Source organism: Equus asinus, chromosome 3 (genome assembly GCF_041296235.1).
Source record: "Equus asinus isolate D_3611 breed Donkey chromosome 3, EquAss-T2T_v2, whole genome shotgun sequence".
In the NCBI taxonomy this organism is placed as follows: Eukaryota; Metazoa; Chordata; class Mammalia; order Perissodactyla; family Equidae; genus Equus; species Equus asinus.
The window spans coordinates 82,615,235-82,636,339 of record NC_091792.1 but is presented as its reverse complement, the minus strand read 5'-3'; the positions used below and the strand labels follow the sequence as shown (position 1 = coordinate 82,636,339).

The 21,105-nt window shown below is 35.2% G+C and overlaps 1 protein-coding gene across 1 annotated transcript in view; it reads right to left on the bottom strand.

Annotated features, from left to right (window-relative positions):
- Positions 1 to 717: 717 nt before the first annotated feature.
- The window catches only part of EIF4E (eukaryotic translation initiation factor 4E), a 37,198-nt gene continuing 16,810 nt past the window's right edge, over positions 718 to 21,105 (bottom strand). The window contains exons 2-7 of the mRNA XM_014865083.3: positions 15,277 to 15,383; positions 8,259 to 8,354; positions 5,254 to 5,317; positions 4,428 to 4,541; positions 3,061 to 3,200; positions 718 to 1,805 (exon numbers count right to left, since the gene is read on the bottom strand). Of these exons, the coding sequence (XP_014720569.1) occupies positions 1,691 to 1,805; positions 3,061 to 3,200; positions 4,428 to 4,541; positions 5,254 to 5,317; positions 8,259 to 8,354; positions 15,277 to 15,383 (636 nt within the window). The 3' untranslated portion in view covers positions 718 to 1,690. The remainder of the gene's footprint in view (positions 1,806 to 3,060; positions 3,201 to 4,427; positions 4,542 to 5,253; positions 5,318 to 8,258; positions 8,355 to 15,276; positions 15,384 to 21,105) is intronic.

The following is a 21,105-nucleotide window of genomic DNA, read 5'->3' as shown; positions in this document are numbered from 1 at the left end:
ATTTTACATAGGATTTTTGTCAAGCTGATCAGTTCTGAAATGATTAATTCATGACCATTTAAAAACAACTAATGATTTTCATTTTATCCATAGTTCAGCTTACCCTTTGGTCTATGATAGCCATTTCACTGGATCTGAAATACACAATTACGTATTACAGACAAAATGCTTTCAAATGAAGCCTACAAAGTGTAGATTAAGTTTTCAAACTTACTAAAACCATACTACACCAAATTACCAACATAATATAAATCTTCATATCTGTTTATTCCATTCTATTTAGACAGCAATACTAAAAATTTTTAATGCATGTCCCACCTCCTATATTCTTTCCCTATGCTATCACTTGATACGTACAAAAGAACACCTCTATTCAGCAACCAAGTCTTACAACTATTCCTACCAATCAAATGGTGATGCAACGAGATTGCAATTCTCATGAGTCTTAACATATGAAGAGTACATTATTTACCTAAGACTGTAGGACTGTGCCTTAGTTTATAAAAAACAAAGATAGCCATATCAATTTAATTCCATATATACGATGCTACCTATTGAATTTATTAAAAATCGTAATAAACACAATAATCAAACTAGTGCTCCAAACTTATGCTGTTCACGTGGAAGACACTACAAGAGAACACAATAGAGACTGCCCTGCAAATAAGAGGTACAAATTCCTTCTATAGAAATGGAGAAATAAAAGGACAAATCTAGTTGTCTAAAAGACAATTCACTGTACACATTTTATTTACAGTTTTGTACACTGTCTTAATACGAATGGGACCGCTTTTCTACTTGAGCCATTTTTTAACCAAAGCAAAATAACCTAAGTAATACAAAGTGTTAAAATACAGCATAAAGATACAAAAACAGACATACTAATTCTAATTAGGAATGTAATTATGATGTTACATTTTTTATAATCCACAATTATGTTTAGGAAATCACACAAACATAGATCACTGATTTGAATGAAATGCATAAATTTGTAGCAAAGCGTTGTAGTTACAAAAAAACAAAAAAATTACCAAAGAATGCACAAAATTAATGTTTATTCCACCTTTGTGTCATATTCCTGGATCCTTCACCAATGTTACATGAGGAAAAAAACAAAAGCAAAACAAATGAAAAACTGAAATCAGAATCACTAATGTTATCAAGTAGGGAAACAAATAAATTAAAATCTAGCAGCCATCAGCAAGAGTACAGCAAAGACAATGCTGTAAAAAGAAACAAAGAAAATTGCCAGAAAACTCTATGCTCTTTCAAACCAGCAAAATATGCTCCTGCATACAATGGAACATAAACAGAATTTTTTTCCTGTAAGGTATAGAAATGCAAGTTCTTTTTTTAACATTGTGGATGGGTAAAATGTGTTTGTAATGGTAATTCTACTAAGCTATTACAGAGTGGGCCAGGAACACATTTATGGATTCTGGGGACAATGTGTACTGTAATTCTTTGATTGGGATAGTGCGGACACTCTAGCCAAAATTCAAAAAAAAAAAAAAAAATGAACACAGAAGTACAAGACAAAGGCGAATGAGACTTCTCTTATATCTTAGCAACATTTAGATGGAAATCAAATTTAAATGCAGTCCACTCTGCTTTGAAGAGGCTTTGGTTCAGCTCCCAAATCTCGATTGCTTGACGCAGTCTCCTATGAGAATACTCAGAAGGTGTCTTCTTAAACAACAAACCTATTTTTAGTGGTGGAGCCGCTCTTAGTAGCTGTGTCTGCATGGGACTGATAACCAATCACTATCTTTGGAGGAAGTCCTAACCTTTCCTTGTATACCCTCCTAGAAGAAGAAAAAGAAGAAAAGTAGTCATTAATTTTTACACACACACCAAATTCCGTATTATTATTCTTTAAATAAAAAAATAATATCTAGAGAGTGAAACAGAAAAAAATTGCATACCCCTTCCTTTTAGCAAAAGCTACTCTTCATTTTCACAACAATCTTGGTTAATCACTTAGCCAATATCTGAGAGTCTACTATGTATGAGGCACTGTAATAATTACTAATAAAGTGAGAATAAAGCAGGGACGGTCCCTGGGCTCAGTGTTTATAGTATCTGATTATTTACAATCACAAATACCATGAGGTGCAGCTGTAACACATGCATAGTTAATTTACATAAAAATAACACGCAAATGTATATTTTAATTCTCTAATCCAAAATCCTAGTTATATTTTACATATAAATCACAATACCGTATGTTACTGCACATTTACATTTATCATACTTACTACTGACAAGAGTGTACACTGAAAAATTAAACACTTAAGGGGCTGGCCCCATGGCCGAGTGGTTAAGTTCGCACGCTCCGCAGCAGGCAGCCCAGTGTTTCATTGGTTCGAATCCTGGGCGCCGACATGGCACTGCTCATCAAACCACGCTGAGGCAGCGTCCCACAGGCCACAACTAGAAGGACCCACAACAAACAATATACAACTATGTACCGGGGTCTTTGGGGAGAAAAAGGAAAAAAATGAAATCTTTAAAAAGAAAATCCTAGCTAACACTGACCAATGCTGGGGGACGGGGTGGACAAAATAGGCAATTTTTGCAAAGAATAATTACAAAAAAAAGTTTAAAAACTCACAGGTGGGTATAAATACGAACAAAACCAACATACTGTCACCTAAATTTCAAAGAAAAATTTATGTACAGGGTACACACATGCACAAAATACACATAGACTATTTGCCAATACTCACTGAATTATGATGAGTATTATATATTAGCACTATGATTTTAAAGAAGGAAAAAAGACTTATATTCTCATTTGATAAAAGAATAAAATGCTATATGCCAAAATAGAGTGCTCTAGTGATTATATACTCCATTACTGGGAAGAAATTTTACAGGCATGAAAAAAATATGTACAAGGCACACTGAATACCGACAGAGCAGTCCAAGATTATAAGTGTTCCTGAAAATAAAACAAGGAAAATAATGATCTACAAATCCCAGTATTTCTAAAGTTATAAATAATAGTACTTCTGTTAGTTAACTCAATATTTTAAAAGTACTGCAAACAAAACTTACCCTATATGTGTAACAGCATCTCTGTTTTCACATTCAGTAGTCCATATTGCTATCTTATCACCTTTAGCTCTAACATTAACAACAGCTCCACATACATCATCACTGTAGTCATCAAAAGATTCTCCAATAAGGCACAGCAGCTTTAAAAGAAACCCAATCCCAAATTACATACAATAGATTATACACAACTTATTAAAGAGCAAATGTCTCTCATATATTTGTATATATACAAAACTGAAAAATAGTTTTTGAATCAAGGGTGACTTTTTGAATGTCTAAATTATATTTATGCATATAGTTCTTTGTCCTGACTTTTTAAAAAATTCATTTGTTTGTTTAATATCAAGAACATGACAGTTGTTTTAACTTTTTCAGCAAATTGGGCAATTGATGTCAGGGTACATAAAAAACATGAATTATTTTATTAATATTCATTTGGTCTGCTGCTGCTTAACCTTGCCAAGCAAAGAAACACTTAGGGAATAACTGAAATAGTTGTTCATGGTTAGATTAACTGCCTCTTGTTCTTGCTGTTTCTCATTAACACCTTCTAATGTTTTTTTTAAATTGGAGTAAATACACATAAAAATGGTTAAAATGGTAAATTTTATATTGAGTGTAGAGTTCAGTGGCATTAAGTATATTCACAATGTTCATCTCCAGAACTTTTGTCATCTTGCAAAACTGAAATGGCTTTCTAATGTGCAATTCTAAAGTGGTATTCACTGATAATCTCTGTCTAAAGGAAAATTAAGTCTTTTCTCTTAAAAGAAAAAAAAAATTCATTCAAATGTTTATTAACTGCTTAATTTAATAAGTGCTAACTATAAACCAGACACTGTGCCAAGTGCTGGGGATACAAGAGACTGTGATCCCTGCTCCTAAAAACTTGAAGTTTAGAAACTCTCACTATAGAAAACGCCTATTATCTCATATTTAATATATGTCTTAAGCCAAAAGTTCTAGGGTGCAACACAACATAAAAGCTGAATGATATCAAGTTACAATTTCATTGATCTAAAAAGCTTACGATGGAAAGCAATACTCTAAGAGGGTTGTAAAAACTTACATCATACAAAATGTGAAGTTCTATAATTTTGAAGTTAATGAAATGACCAGGATGAGCTTATTGTGGGAGGTGAGTCAACTGTCAATCACTTTATACTTGATTTGCAATGTACTAGAGGGGTTTCACTACGCTAGTATGTAAAATACACAGGATTCACCTGATAGAGCAAAATTAATTGCTGGCCTACATTTTCTAGAGTAGGCACCCTTATGTCCTCTTCAATTAAGTAACTGATGTAAAATGTAATATAAATTAAGTTGTAGTATTCCAAAACTACTTTATAATTTTAAAACCTTACTGTCTCTAGCCAAAAGCGATCCAGGTCACTTCGTCTCTGCTGTTTGTTCAATGTAATTAGCCATCGTCCTCCTCTTTTGTTTTTCTCATCTTCCCACATAGGCTCAATACCATCCTACAAGGTTAGAAGACAACAATATTAGATAATACTGTTACTTTAACTTAAGTGATCATCACTAGAAACAACAAGTGACAACCGTGTTAACTTTTTACTTTATTCTCCGTAAAACTGCTATTGATGTAGTGGGGAAAAAAAGCACACAAGATTTAAAGCCAAAGGCATGGGATTGCAGAATTAGGGTCATGACTGAGGCACTTATTAGCTATCAAACCCTGGGTTTCATTTAATCTGGAGGTTCTTAAACATTCTGAGTAAGAGACACCTTTGAGAAGCTACATACATATACCTAGATAATATATGCAAAAATTATGCAATTTCAGGGAGTTAATGAGTGCCCTACCCTCTACCATCTGACAAAACCCATTTATAAATATCTCAAGGATCCACTCACCCCAGGGTAAGAATTCCTGACAAACTCTGCACGTCTGTCTACTCAAATATATTAAGAAGAGATTGGATTGGATAATCAAAGCTCTCTTCAAAATCAATCACGCTGTGTGCTCACAGAGTGAAACTCTCATTTAATTTCAATTATTTATACTAAAATAGGGCAAAACATATTTATGCTAAAGCCTAGTAAAGCTACTTTTATTATTTTCCAAGCATCAGAGCATTAACTATTCCTAAGTTTGTGGCAAGATTTCTTAATGAATACCTGAATGGTCCAATCTTATAATAAACATATGAAATCACCAATTAAGCATACCTTAAAAAGTGAGTAGTCACAGCCAGGCATTAAATTACTAGACAACTGGATATGGTTGTACAGACTAGGTAAAAGAAAAGGACAATTATAATCACAGAATATATAATGCAGAGTCTAGGTGCTTACATATAAGTTTAGAGAATATGATAAAAATAAACAAGATAAAAGTTCATATTTACTTTTTTTTCTATGGAGCCAATTTCTGAAATGGACCAAACAGATCTTAATAATGGTCAGTTCAAAAATCAACATTTGCTGATTTTCAAGAAAAAATTTTTTTTTTGCTTTTTCTCCCCAAACCTCCCCAGTACATAGTTGTATATTTCAGTTGTGAGTCCTAGTTGTGGCATGTGGGACGCCACCTCAACATGGCCTGATGAGCAGTGCCATGTCCGCACCCAGGATTCGAACCGGCAGAACCCCGGGCCGCCAAAGCAGAGTGCACGAACTTAACTACTCGGCCACGGGGGTGGCCCCAAGAAAATATTTTCAATGATTTTATTTTGACAAAAACATATTTTGATCTATTAGTTAACTCAATGCATACATATGTATATATAAGAAACTGAGAATAGAGGTATGAGGTAACGTTAAGCAGACGAAAGAATTATGAGGCTAATGAGCAGTTTTAGATACACAAAAAGATAATCCAAGAGAAAGCAAGACAAACTTCCTGACCATTAGGATTGCATGACTGTAATAAGCCAACATTATTGTATTTCTAAGCTCCTTCCAAAGTATCAATGTAACAGAATAGCATTTGGGACGACTCAGATACTCACTAGCCTAAAGGTGGTAGGATCATTAGACCTCCTGAAGCCTTTTACAGCAACATTGTTATAAAATTGGCAACAGAGTAAGAATGCTTTGCCTATCTCCAACATTAGATGCTGAAATCATGATTTTAGCTATACGTCTACTGACTATGGATGATGCTTTGATCCTTAGCCAGATTCTCTTGGTGCTCTTTCAATCCAGTTGAGGAATACTTCAGGCACAGTTTTAAGAAAGAGTCTGGCATCTTTTGGATCACATTCCACAAGATAACACACAAACTGAATCTGGGTGAGACAGCCTAAGACTGAATAAAGCTTCCTGGCTGTGGAGTCACTTTACCTAATGGTCACTGTTCCTAAACTACATTATCACTGACAGCTTCCACCAGGCAACAAGAGAGGCCTGCAGACTAACAGTAACTATAGAATTAGCACCAACACTTTCATAAAATTCATAGTATGCAAGTGACCTTCTTCAATGGCATTTGAGGTAGAAAAGAGCAATGCCTCTTTTTGCTGTTTTCTTTCTCTTCTACAGTGCTCGAAGGTCTCTATTTCATAGTAAGTTTATAATGAGAATTTGTAATGATACCTTTAAACAGAACCCTAACAGTACAGAAAGACTGGATATATGCAGAAGAACTCAACCAGAATCCTAACAGTACAGACAGATTGGATAAATCCAACAGGACTCAATGGCTGTTTACCACTAAATTTGCCAGGAAAAAAAAAAAAGAGAAATTAAGAAGTGACTTAGATATTTACAGAAAGCTGAAGGATGCCCTCACATCTCTAAATTATGGTGTAAAATTCCACTACATAGTGAGACTGCTTACACAAAACTAGAAGGTGGGGCCATGTTCTAATCAGAGGTCCACTTAGAAACACAGTTATGTAAAGCGGGGAAAGCCCAACAAACTAGATAAATGCAAATCTGAATCAGTGGGGGAAATGGTTAAAGACTCTTACTCCTCCTTCTCCCGGGGAGACTAGAGACTTTCCATGTTTTAGAGGACTCTTACATAAATACAATTAGAGAAGAAAAACACTTGATGTTCTGCTAAAGGGCAAAACAGATTAAGCCTAATTTAACTAGACTTATGAATTGCTGGGGGCTTAAATGTAGTTTTATTACTTAAAAAAACAAAAGCTTTCAATAAAAAGTGACCACTCAAAGTTTTCTCTGATTATTCTAGGTTTTGTTTTTTTCCAGTGAGTCAAACGCATACTAAATGCCTATAAAGGGCAAAGCACTGGAAATAATACAAAAGAATACTGTTTCTGCCCTGGAGGAAGCATACATGTATGAATTTTCTGATCACAAACATCTTTTGTGTGTGCAGAATACACTCAGGGGGTTACATTAAAACATAAAAGCATCACTGATTCAGCATATATATGATCCAAAAGAATACCTGATGTACAAATTACAATATTTAGATAACTGCTAGGTAATTTACAGCTCTTAAAAATGTTTTTAAGAAGTTGTATCTTTCAAGTTGTCAAATAGTTTCTCCCTATACATTTTTCAAGTAAATGACATACTAAATCAACTTGTTTTCAGAGAATCAATATTCTAAAAATTCTTGATAAAAACTTTACAATTTTAAATTTTATTTTGACATCATGCAAAGGTTTATGATCCCCAAATCTTAACTTTTTGCTAAATCTGAAACAAAATCTCAAAGATATTTCAATTATTTTTCTTGAAGTTGATCACAAAGTATAATGAAATTAAAAATATCATCACAGATACTGTCATTCTTGGACAAACCCTGAATTTTGAGAATTTCAGCTTTTGAAATAAGAGTCCCTATCACAGGAAATCCCAGATGTTACAATGAAAAGAATCTGCAGAAATAGGGGCCTAACAAGTTGCTCTGGAATACTGAAGTCTGGGGCAAATATATCTAGGCAACCAGGAAGGGGACAAGTTCCAACAAGGTGTCAGAAGTTCTAGGGGCAGTAAAGGATTCTCATGCAAAAGATATCTCAGGACAAGGAATAGAGAAAATGTAGGGCTAAAAGATGACAAGACTGAAGCTTTCTAAACCTGATAACGAATACTCACCAATTCAAACAGCTGTGAGGAGATGGACAAACAAAAAGGTAGTTCTATAGATGAATATTTATTAACTGTTCACTTTCCCCTTCCTTTTGTGAATGCGACTTAAAATGAAAAATTACACAACTAATAAAACAAACATCCTAAAACGAATGATTACTTACGCCCAAAAGTCTTCAACAGTATCAAACTTAGAGATCAGCCGAAGGTTTGCTTGCCAAGTTTTGCTTTTATCATTTTTGAAAAACCAGAGTGCCCATCTAAAAATAAAAAGCCAGTGTCAAAAATACGGCAGTTTTACATTCGTGTTCATAGCAGCATCATTCACAACAGCCAAAAAGGGGAAGCAACCCAAATGTCCGCTGAAAGACGAATGGATAAACAAAATGTGGTAAAAACATACAAGGGAATATTAATCAGCCTTAAAAAGGAAGGAAATTCTGACTCTTGCTGCAACATGGATGAATCGTAAGGACATTATGCTAAGTGAAATAAGCCAAAAAAGACAAATACTGTATGATTCCATTGTATGAGATCCCTAATCAAATTCACAGAGACAGAAAGCATTAACAGTGGCTACCAGGGGCTAGAGGGAAGGGGAATGGTACCGAATGGGATGGGTACAGAAGGGGAATGGGATGGCTGTTTGATGGGTACAGTTTTAGTTTTACAAGATGCAGAGAGTTCTGCTGGAGACTGGCTGCACAACAATGGGATGTACTTATACTGAACACTACAAACTGTACACTTAAAAAATGGTTAAGACGGTAAACTTTATGTTATGTGTATTTTACCACAATTAAAAATAATTTTAAAATGGTAGCTGTTACTACAGCAGCAAATAACGAGTACTTTTCCTTCTTTCTTAAAGTACGTATTTTGTGTCTACCTCATAATAGATTCTCCACTATACCTAGAGATTCACTGAGGCTCATCCCTCAAGGAAGTTCACAGAGACACAGTATACAGACTATTACAGTGTGCTAAACGGAGAGAGATAATCAAGCTTTTACTTAAGAAAACAGAGCAGGAGCACTTAACCAGAAAGGAAAGTGGGGAATAGGAAAGCTGACTTTTCAAAGAAAGAAAAAGGTATTAGCCGAGAGGGAGAAATGGGAGTGCTAGAAAGGAAGGAAACTATTAAATGTGATTCTCTATTTACTCAAACACATAAATGAGGAAACAACAAAAGAATTCATTGAGTAACGACACCACATATGTTTTAAAATAATGTATACCAGTTTCTATATATCTGTATACATCTCCGTTAAAAAAGTTTTACTCTAATATCTTGAAGATAAACCCATGTCACATCAAAGTTACACTTAAATGTTATCAGCCCAAGATGATTCATCTTTAGTAGAATCATATTCTCTAAATTACTACTCCAAAGGTAACTCAAAGGGAAATTTCATTTGCTCATTGATAAAAATGTTATCTGAAGACAGGTTTCCAAATGACATATATTTCCTAACTCTATGATTAATACTTGATAATCTCAGACATAATAGTGAGATGCATTTCAATATCTACTTCGTAATTTGTATTTACCAACCCACCAGCCAAAAAAAAAAAAAGCAAAGGCAGAAAACTATTAAACACACACAAAGTCAAGTACTGCACTGTGGATTTCTAAAATTAACTCACTCCTTTGAAAAATTAAAAATAGAACCACCATATGATCCAACAATTCCACTCCTGGGTGTTTATCTGAAGAAAATGAAAATGCTAACTCTAAAAGATATATGCACCCTCATGTTCATTGCAGGAGTATTTACAATAGCCAAGACAGGGAAACAACCTAAGTGTCCATCAAGAGATGAATGAATAAAGAAAATGCACAGACACACACACACACACAGGAATATTATTCAGCCATAAAAAAGAAATCTTGCCATTTTTGCCATTTGCCACAACATGTATGACCTTGAGGGCATTAATGCTAAGTGAAATAAGTCAGACAGAGAAACACAAATACTGTACAATCTTACTTATATGTAGATTCTTAGAAAAACAAGCTCAGAGAACAGACTGGTGGTTGCCAGAGGCGGAGGGGTGGGGTGGGGGTATGTGCTTGAAATGCATGAAGGGGATCAAAAGGTACAAACCTCCAAACTTGCAGTTATAAAATAAATAAATAAAGTAAAACATGGTGACTACAGTTAATAATACTATATTGCACATTTGAAAGGTGCTAAGAGAGTAGATCTTAAAAGTTCTCACCATAAGAAAAAACATTTGTTAACTATGTATGACGACAGATGTTAACTAAACTTATTGTGGTGATCATTTTGCAATATATACAATATCAAATCATTATGTTATATACCTGAAACTAACATAATGTTATATGTCAATTATACCTCAATTAAAAATAATAATAAAATGAATTAGGCTTGTTTTTTTAACTGCATTCAGCCATTAAATATATAAAGATTTATCCTAAGAAAAAAGTTGGAAGACTAGGCAAAAATGTTTGTACAAGAATGTTCCTAATTTTGCAAAATTTGGAAACATCTTAAGCACCTACTGACAAGAGATTATTTAAATCACAGTTCTCAAAGTGTCGTGTGCAGAACCTAGAGAACCCTAAGAACCTTTGAGGAGCTCTGATGAGTAAAAGCTATTTTCATAATATGTTTGTAAGAAATTTCAAAATAATTTCATAAGAAATTATTTTATTTTTCACTATATAGACATTTGCATGAATGGTGCAAAAGCAACAGTGGGTAAATGTGCTGGTGCCATAGCAAGAATCATATAATTGCCCCAAACTGCACTAGTAGTCAATGTATCCTTTATTATCACCAACTCTCACAGTAACAACAGTATCAGTTTCAGTTAAGAATGCAATTGATAAGGCAGTAAAAATTACTGGTTTCATTAAGTTTCAATCTGTGTACGTGTCTTTTTCATATTCTGCAAAAACAACACTTCTGTATACCAAAATACATTTAGACAATTGAATTTTGAGGTGAACTAGCCACATTTTTCTTGGAACATCAGTTTTACTTGAAAGAATAGCTGGTAAACCATGGTTATTTCTTGAAAAATGAACAGTTAGCCTATTGCTTAAAATTTGAGATTTCGGGAGAAAATTGGAATTTGGAAAGCCTGCATGTGCCACTATGAGCTTGACAACTCAGTAAATTAAAGACATTTCTGATGAGTTTAGTAGTGATGTTAATGAATGATATTGTTTTGATACTGTATAAGGAAAAGTGCCAATATTTGGAAGATCTGTATAACCCAGTGAACTAATATTTTCCAAATGACCAGTAGTGTTATAAAATCATGCATGGGTAAAAGATCCATTTCAAATGCCAGAAAGAGACATGGATTTTAATGTAACAGGTTAGGAAAAGTTCTTGGTTACGGTTTCAGATTCCACACTGCAACTAACCTATAAGAAACCTAGTATCAAAGGAGAATACCTGGGGCCCGGCCCGGTGGCTAAGTGGTTAAATTGGCACACTCCAGCTTCGGCGGCCCAGGGTTTCACAGGTTTGGACCCTGGGCGCAGACATGGCACTGCTCATCAGGCCATGCTGAGGTGGCGTCCCACATGCCACAACTAGAAGGACTCACAACTAGAATACAGAACTAAGTAGTGGGGGTGGAGGGGGGCTTTGGAGAGAAGAAGAAAAAAAAGACTGGTAACAGATGTTATCTCAGCTGCCAATCTTTAAAAAAAAAAGTAAAGAAACAAAGGAGAATACCTATAATTATTTTAAAAAGCTATTAACAATTCTCCTCCCCTGGTGCTGGCCACGTGTCCAAGTGGTTAAGTCCACACGCTCTGCTATAGCAGCCCAGGGTTTCGCTGGTTCGGATCCTGGGCGCGGACATGGCACTGCTCATCAGGCCATGTTGAGACGGCGTCCCACGTGCCACAACTAGAAGCACCTACAACTAAAAATATATGTATATACACAACTATGTGCTGGGGGGATTTGGGGAGAAAAAGCAGAAAGAAAAAAAAAAGAAAAAACAAGACTGGCAACAGTTGTTAGCTCAGGTGCCAATCTTTAAAAAAAAAAAACAAACAAACAATTCTCCCTTTACCAACCATGTGCCTGTCTGAGGTCCTATCTTCTTATACTGTCTCTGAAACAACTTATCTCCACAGACGGAAGGCAGAAGCATCTATGAAAATTCAGCTGACTTCTATTAAGACAAGCACTTAAAGAGATTTACAAAAATGCAAAAATGTTATTCTTCCCACTATATATTTTTTATGTTGAATAATGTTTTTTCATTAAAAATATGTATTAACATGCAATGGATTTTTTAAATGTAAATATAATCTTACATTCTCTCAGGTTTACTTTCTAAGTTCTAATATAGTAAATGGAAATAGATAAAAATCTACATAACCAAAGCTCTGTGGGAGTCCTCAATAATTTTTAAGAGTGTAAAGGGATCATGAGAACAAAAGTTTGAGAACTGCTGATTTAAACAAAATATAATACATCCATACAAGAGGCTACTGTGCAGCTATTAAATAGGATAATTGCATAAAGTCTTCCAAAGACTTACATGAAATCCAGAAGCCGTGGCGGAAAGGTGATATTCAACTACGTGAAAATCAAAAACCATATAATCCCATACACAGTTAAAAGACAAATGATTTGGATAACTCATTTTCTCCCTAAGCCCCCTCTTGGATGGGTTAGCATCCCTAATATACAATGCTTGGAAATTAACTTAAAAAGATAGCCCAAAAGAAAAAACAGACAAAAGAGCTGAACAGACTGTCCACAGATAAAAACACAAATCACCAATACAATATGAAATTGTTTTGAAACTTCAATACAAGAAATACAAATTTAAAATGACAAGACATTGTTTCACAAATCAGAATAGACCCAATCCAACTGGAAATAATTAAAAAGATTGATGTTAAGGTAAGGATGTAGAAACCAGGAACTCTCAAACGGTTAAAAGTCTAAGATGATAAAGCAGGATAATTTGAGAGTATCTACAACGTTGTTAAAGGGTAGTCTTTACCCTAGGAAATTTGAAATTTTACCCTATAAATATATTCACACAGTAGACAAAAACAAATAAGGATGCATACACTACAACACTGTTTGTAAACAGAAAAAGAAATCTATATACCCATTAATGTAAGCCTAATAAAACAACTATGTAAAATACTACACAATATATAAAGTGACTATATATTCATTTAATATAAGGCAGTAGTTTAAAATGAGAAAAAATCTGCACATACAAACAAAAAAAGTCAATAGTATGGCCACCTGTATAAAACAAAAGTGTATATATATGCACATGGCAGTTTTGGAAGAATACAAACCAAATTTAACACTGACTACCCCAGGGAGCAGAGAAAAGTAAAATGGGCAGGAAGGCAGAGAACTTCTACTTTTATAGACTTGTGCCCTGCTGCTTTCATCTTTCCTATAATTATTACAGATTCTTTTTAAAGAAAGCATAGCAAATTCTGCATATTTACGAAAAGTAAAAATAAGGAAACTATCAAAATTTGAACCATAAAGCATCTTACAATATTTTCCAAGTGATATTTATTATTTTACACAAGAAGTAGAATTTATAGAGAAACTGACATCCTCAGAGACTCCCTTATAGGATTTAATCAGTCTGTTGACTGATGCGGACACTTTTCAGGAATCTCTCAGACTTCATTCAAGCTGTGAGGGACATATGCTTTGATCACCTCTCCCCAAAATAACAGCAACACTAAGAACTGTAGTTCACAGACAGCTAGAAGGCATACAGAGTTAGTTAGCTTTTATAAGATACCACCGAAAAGATGAAAAAATACTTTCAGGGTTTTGGTGCCACTGTTTGTTAAGTTGAACTATATGAAGTTACTATTATCAATGATTCAACTTAATACCTTTGGTACAATGCTTTTCGGAGGAAGGATTTTTATCCTTTATGGACTATTTAGCTTTTGATATCTCACTCACTAGCAGACGATCCCCATTGTCTAGAGAACCGATTTGTTCCTCACCGGAGACATGCTGAATCACAGGTCTCCTATCAAAAAACTAAACATGTTTGGACTATTGTTTCAGTTGGTCTACAGTGATAATGAAGAAATGATAAAAAAAATATTCAGGCCATAAAAGGAAAAGACTATTTTTTAAATAAATGAAACTAAATTACAGACAGGCTTGTGGGATCTTTAAAGTACGTAGAGTAAAAGGTCTGGGGGTGGGGGGACAATGAAAACAACTGAAATACTTAAATATCTTCCGAAGTTAATTCCAATTTACTTTCTTCCAGATTCTTACAATGTTACTGAGTTGCCATTCTCTTCCCACCATCAGCTCTCAGACAATTTATGTTAATTTTCATTACATAAAACAGAAAGACAAGTAAAAACACACACACACTGGGAAGGGGTAGAGTAAAGCTGGGGAAAAGCATATAATGAACTACTACTCAACTACTATACTCTTAACTATGAAAACTTAACTCATCTTAACCTCTCCTCTTTTCCTCTCCTAACTTGTCTTAAATGCAAACCAACCAACCTCTAGACTCCACATCCCCAGCTCTCCTTTCTCCTTCATAGCCCAACTTCAAGTTGCCTATTCTTGCTCTATACATTTGCATACTTTCTATTCACTCTTCAAACTACTTGATCTTTTTCCATCACCTGCACTCTACTAAACTTTCTCCTACGTGAGCAAGGACGTTATTGTTCAACCAAATGGTCATTTTAAGACTTTTTATTGCTCAACTGAATGGATATTTGACCCTTTAGTGACACATACACTGTTGACCTCCTGTCCTTAAACAAACCATCTTCTGGGTTTCCATCACCACCACCCTGTCCCTATACCTTTCACAGGCATTCTTCCTCAAAAAAGTCCCCTAGATACTGGTATCCCAAGCCTCTGTCCTGAGTCAAGTTCAGTTCTTAAGAACTCATTTGCTACTGTGATTTCAATTACCACTAATTACCAATTACTTATTAATTTCAAAACAATCTCTCAACCAGCTCTCCTTTCTGAGCTCAAGAGTCACACATAAAACTTCTTGCCAGACACAGTCATCCAAATAAAAATGGAATCCTCAACCTAATCTATCTAAAAATAATTTCATCTAACCTTTACCTGGAAACCTGCCCTATTCACCATTTACCCTGTTGCCTAAGTCAGAAAACCCACATGACAGAAAGCTTACCTGTTTTGTAAAGGATGTTTAATATAGTGTTCTGGGTTAGCAACCTCCTGATTAGATTCTGTTTTCTCTTCTTCTGTAGGTGGGGGATTAGGAGTAGGGGTGGTTTCCTAGTGGAAAACAATAAAACATTATTTAAAATTTCTTACGTCTATGACAGCAATACTCTAAACAGACGAACTAATATTGCTCATATTATCTTTTTAAGGAAAAGGAATTATAGCAGAAGCATTTCATAAAATAGACCACAGACCAACCTCCAAGAGAAGCACCAACTCTTCATTAAGAGCAAAGGGTTTCTTTAACAACTCAAAGAGATTTATACACCCCTATGTTCATGGCAGCATTATTCACAATAGCCAATACATGGAAGCAACCCAACAGCCCATCAACGGATGAAGGGATAAAGAAGATGTGGTATATATACATACAACGGAATACTACTCAGCCATTAAAAAAAAATTGTCCCATTTGCAACAACATGGATCAACCTTGATGGTATTATGCTAAGTGAAATAAGTCAGACAAAGACAAATACCATATGATTTCACTCATATGTGGAAGATAAAAAAACAAACACATAGATATGGAGAACAGATTAGTGGTTACCAGAGGAAAAGAGGGTGGGGGAGGGCAAAAGGGGTAAAGGGGCACATGTGTATGGTGACAGATAAAAACTGGACTATTAGTGGTGAATACAATGCAATCTACAAAGAAAGTGAAAATATAATAACATACCCCTGAAATTTACACAGTATTAAAAGCCAATATGACCTCGATAAAATAAAATAAACCAAAAAAACTAATATATTGTAATAGATTGACTGTAGAAGCAGATGTTGAAATCCAACTGTTTTCTATTAAGTAGCTATTAAAGAAATTTGTAAAAGTGTAAGGAAAAAGAGGGAGCAAAGTGTCTCTCAAATTTAAAAATATAACAATAACATAAATACTTATCTTTCACTTACACATTTTACATTTTACTATCAGAAATCTCGTAGAGACCATATAACAAAGTTGGGAAAATCAGCTTTCTTAACATACTATCATACTAAAATACTGTGTATGGTATTGGGGTGGGGGTAGAGGAGAGTACAACTAAAGATTGAAGAGTGTAAAAACTATAGTACGAAGATTAAAAAAAAGCTTTAGGGGCTGGCCCCGTGGCCGAGTGGTTAAGTTCGCACGCTCTGCTTCGGCGGCCCAGGGTTTCACTAGTTCAGATCCTGGGCGCGGACATGGTACCACTCATCAGGCCATGCTGAGGTGGCGTCCCACATGCCACAACTAGTAAGACCCACAACTAAAAACACACAACTATGTACCAGGGGGCTTTGGAGAGAAAAAGGAAAAATAAAATCTTAAGGAAAAAAAAAGCTTTATAAAGTGATCAAGCCAATATTACACAGGTCTTTGTCTTCATGTCATACTGTTATTACATATAGTAACTAAAAGTTCAGCAACTTCTGTCATTTTCAAATGGCCCTAAGCAAAAAAGCTGGATATTGGCTTGAACTTAAAATCTTCTTCTAGGTTGACATAATATTGTCATCTAAAAATGTCAGAAAAAAAGGGAGCCTGGGAATAATAGGTGTTCTCCACATTACTCCATGTAGCTCTTCACCCTATTATAAATTGGATCAACAAAACAGATAGCCAAGGAAAGACACCAAAAGCTGAAACAAAAGCTGATACCAAAAAGAGGGCACTGCAACGAGAGTTTGGGTATCAGATTTAAATTGAACCTTATGTACACCAGAGATGTATGACATAAAAGATCTCAGAGCAGATAACTGCTAAATGCTCATTTTACAAAATACATTTTTCTTATCAACATGACATGCCCAGGAATTACCTTCTATTAGCCTATACAGTCACTTACAGCACAGGCTATGTCTTGATTTTGCTCATAATTGTAATGCCAACAACCACAGCGGTACGTCCAAAAGGAACTTATTGGCTTGATTACATAATTGAAAAAGTTTAAACGTTTATAGAGTAGTTAAGACCTAAAACTTACATCTAGTAGTCAGTCAATGCCTTAAAATCACCAATCATTTTTATCTGCATTTTCCCAACACAGTAAATTTAAGTCTTCAAGAGATGATAATTACCAAATACCATTCCTTATCCCACTAGTTTAAAATTAATGACAGTCTCCAGACACAGGCGGTCTCACTGGGTAGACAAAACGGAATAGTTAGGGACTGCCAAGGCAGGTGGGCTTTGAGGGACAGGCTAACACAGAAAAGTGAGTTGCAGAGGAGTGAGACTCAAAAATCTGGGTAAAAGTCCCTCACAGGTCCTTGCCTGACTCCTAAACTGAGGTGTTCAGAGTGGCAACTCTGGGTGGCCTAGCAGAGAACAGCTGAGCCAAGACTACAGAGTATGAACACCATTAGGAAGAGTAAGTTCAGATCCAGCCAGAATGGGTGGGCAAAAATCCTCAACTTTCAGTTGAAATTCTAGAAAGGCCTTACCCTGGGAATTAAGTGAAATACATCTGCCTAACAAATCCTAAAACTAGTCCTTGACAGAATCAAGGTATCTACCCACAAATTAACTGCCTCCAAGAACCAAACTCTACACTCTACAGAAGAAGGTAACATAATCCTGAGCCTCAATGAATATTATCTACAATACACAGCAAACCACCAAACATTACCAGACATGCAAAGAATTTTTTTAAAGTGACTAATAATCAAGAGATTAAACTGTCCATAGAAAGATACCCAGACAAGATCCAGATAATGAAGTTAGCAGACAAAGACTTAATAACTATGATTACTAGAAAAAAGAGAAAAAAAGATGCGGGAAAGGAATAAAAAATGGGAGAATTTGAAAAGGAAAATGAAATCTATTTTTAAAAAAAATCAAATAGATATGCTGAAACTGCTAACTACAAAGCCTTGAAATCAAGAGCTCACTGAATGTGTAACAGATTGACCTGAGCAGAACGACTGGTGAACCCAAAGACAAGTCAATACAAAATATTCAAACCAACAGAGAGAGGGAAAAAGAGATGGTAAGAAACATGTGGAAGATGGGTAAAACGTTTAAGGACAAGATGAGAATGGGACAAAAGCAATACAGAAAGAAATAATGACTAATATTTACCAAATCTCATCAGAAACTCAAGTCCCAGATTCAAAAAGCTCAGGAATTCCAAAAAGTAAAGACAACACTACACCTGAGCACATCAGACTCAAACTACTGAAGACTAAAGATGAAGAGGCAATATTAGCTAAGGTCCATCTATGTTATCAGAACTGGCAAGATTTCATCTTTTCATGGCTGAGGAGTATTCTATTGTATAGTATTCCACCATATACATATATTATAGAGAGAGTAGAGTGTGAGTGTGAGTGTAAGTGTGTGTGTGGGTGTGTGTATACCACCTCTTCTCTATCAATCTGTCAATGGGCACTTAAGTTGCTTCTATGTCCTGGCTATTGTAAATAATGCTGGCTGCAATGAGCACAGGGGTCTAAACAGACGTTTTCTCCTATATAGATGGCTAATCAAGCCCTCTTAAGAAAGCAAAATTGTTTTAACAGCCAACTGTTCCCAACATAGAATATAAAATACTCAAATACTCTATGAAAATACTCATTCACATGGTACAGACCAAATCTAGTAAGACTTAGATATTACTTCATAGTGGAAATTACTTACAAAAAAACATTAATATTAAAAATCATAATACGGGGCTGACCCAGTGGCATAGTGTTTGAGTTCGTCTGCTCTGCTTTGGCGGCCCTGGATTCGTGGGTTCAGATCCTGGGTGTGCACCTACGAACTGCTCATTAAGGCATGCTGTGGTGGCGTCCACATGCAAAGTAGAGGAAGACCAGCCCAGGTATCAGCTCAAGGACAATCTTCCTCAAGCAAAAAAAAGAGGAGGATTGGCAATAGTTAGCTCAGGGCTAATCTCGCTCACAAAAAAAAAAGGGAAAGGGGAAAAACAACCATAATAAAAGCACATATTTTCTCAGTAAAAATTTTCTCATTTAGGTCATATTTCACTATGACATCTACTTATCTCAACAATCCATTATTTTTTTTAATTTGCCCACCTTTTTAAAATTTAATTTAATTTAATTTATTTTTTTGAGGAAGATTAGCCCTGAGCTAACATCTGCTGCCAATCCTCCTCTTTTTTTTTGCTGAGGAAGACTGGCCCTGAGCTAACATCCGTGCCCATCTTCCTCTGTTTTATGTGGGACGCCTACCACAGCGTGGCTTGCCAAGTGGTGCCATGTTTGCACCAGGGATCCAAACTGGTGAACCCCAGGCTGCCAAAGCGGAACGTGCGCACTTAACTGCTGCACCACCAGGCCGGCCCCAACAATACATTCTTAATCAACAGAAATTTAAACTGAAAGCTTACTATCAACCATTCAACCTGTAAGCTTCTTGATTTTGCAATTATGTTGTAAATTATTGCAAAAGAAAAAAAACCTGTTGAGACGTCTCATTATAAAATCATTTCCTGTTAATTTTTCAACTAATTGTTTTATTTGTTATAAAACCTCTTAACAGTGATTCAAATAATCCAGACACTTTTTTTCTTTCTTATCTTCAACTTAGATCAAACAAAACAAAAAATAATTATCTATATAGGATGCTATTTAAAACATTCAGGCTAATTCTACGGGGGTGGTTCATTCTGTGGGGAAGTCCAATTACTACACCTTTTGAATCTATGGCAACATATACAATGAGAAATGATGTCCAGAATGATGGCCAAGCTGTACTAAATTCTTTGATCAAACAATGATTTATAATTATGGGCATATGTCAGATCAGAACAAAAAATATATTTTATTTTCAAAAGAATCACATTAAAAATGCCTTCAGATCTCTCAGTTAAGCATAAACCTCAGTTAACTAAAACAAATCTCCAAATTACTCATTATTTGTCTTAATTTGAGAAGTCCTTTTAATACAAACTGAATTTAAGGATAAAGTATTTGAAATTACATCTCAATATTCTTTGCAAAGCTACTAACTACTGAGGTATCTGAGACTTAGGATCACCATGAATAGATACAGGAAGATTGTGATACTTATAGCACCAACTTCACAATTCTCCCTGAAAACCCCATAACAGATGTTCTCATGGATGTTTAAAAATTAATTCAATCAGATAGTTTTTAATTATATAAGACCATCAAAGAAGCAAGTAAATGAAATAAGATTATCCTATGATCTGTATGGGAAGTAAAAATATTATTTTCCAAAACTGTCATTTTTATGGTTGCTTCCTACAGAGCAAACAGTAAAATAGTTTTAAATTTACATTCACTTTAAAAACAAAATTCTTTACTGCAAAGTCCCACACATCCCTCTACCTACTCTCAGCTTGGTGGTCTCCCCCAGAAGTAAATTTCATTGGAAATTACATCTTAAATATCCATGTTTTCCACTACGTCTAAGTTTAAAAATTATCCAGACAAAAATTATCCAGGAAAGGCTAATTTAAGGTTATGGCTAATCTCAAAGTAATCAAATACATTTTTAAAAATTATTTTATTGAGGTCATATCAGCTTTTTAACACTGTAAAAATTTCAGGTGTGCATTACTATTATTATTTTTGCTGAGGAAGATTCACCTGAGCTAACACTTGTAGCCAATCTTCCTCTTTTTGTATGTGAACTGCTGCCACCATAGCATGCCCGTTAACAGATGAGCAGTGTAGGTCTGCACCCAGGAACCAAACCTGGGCTACTGAACTGGAGTGCACCAAACTTAACAGCTAGGCCACTGGGGGTGGCCCTCAGGTGTTACTACGTATCGGTTTCCATGTTCACCATCAACAGTGTAGTTTT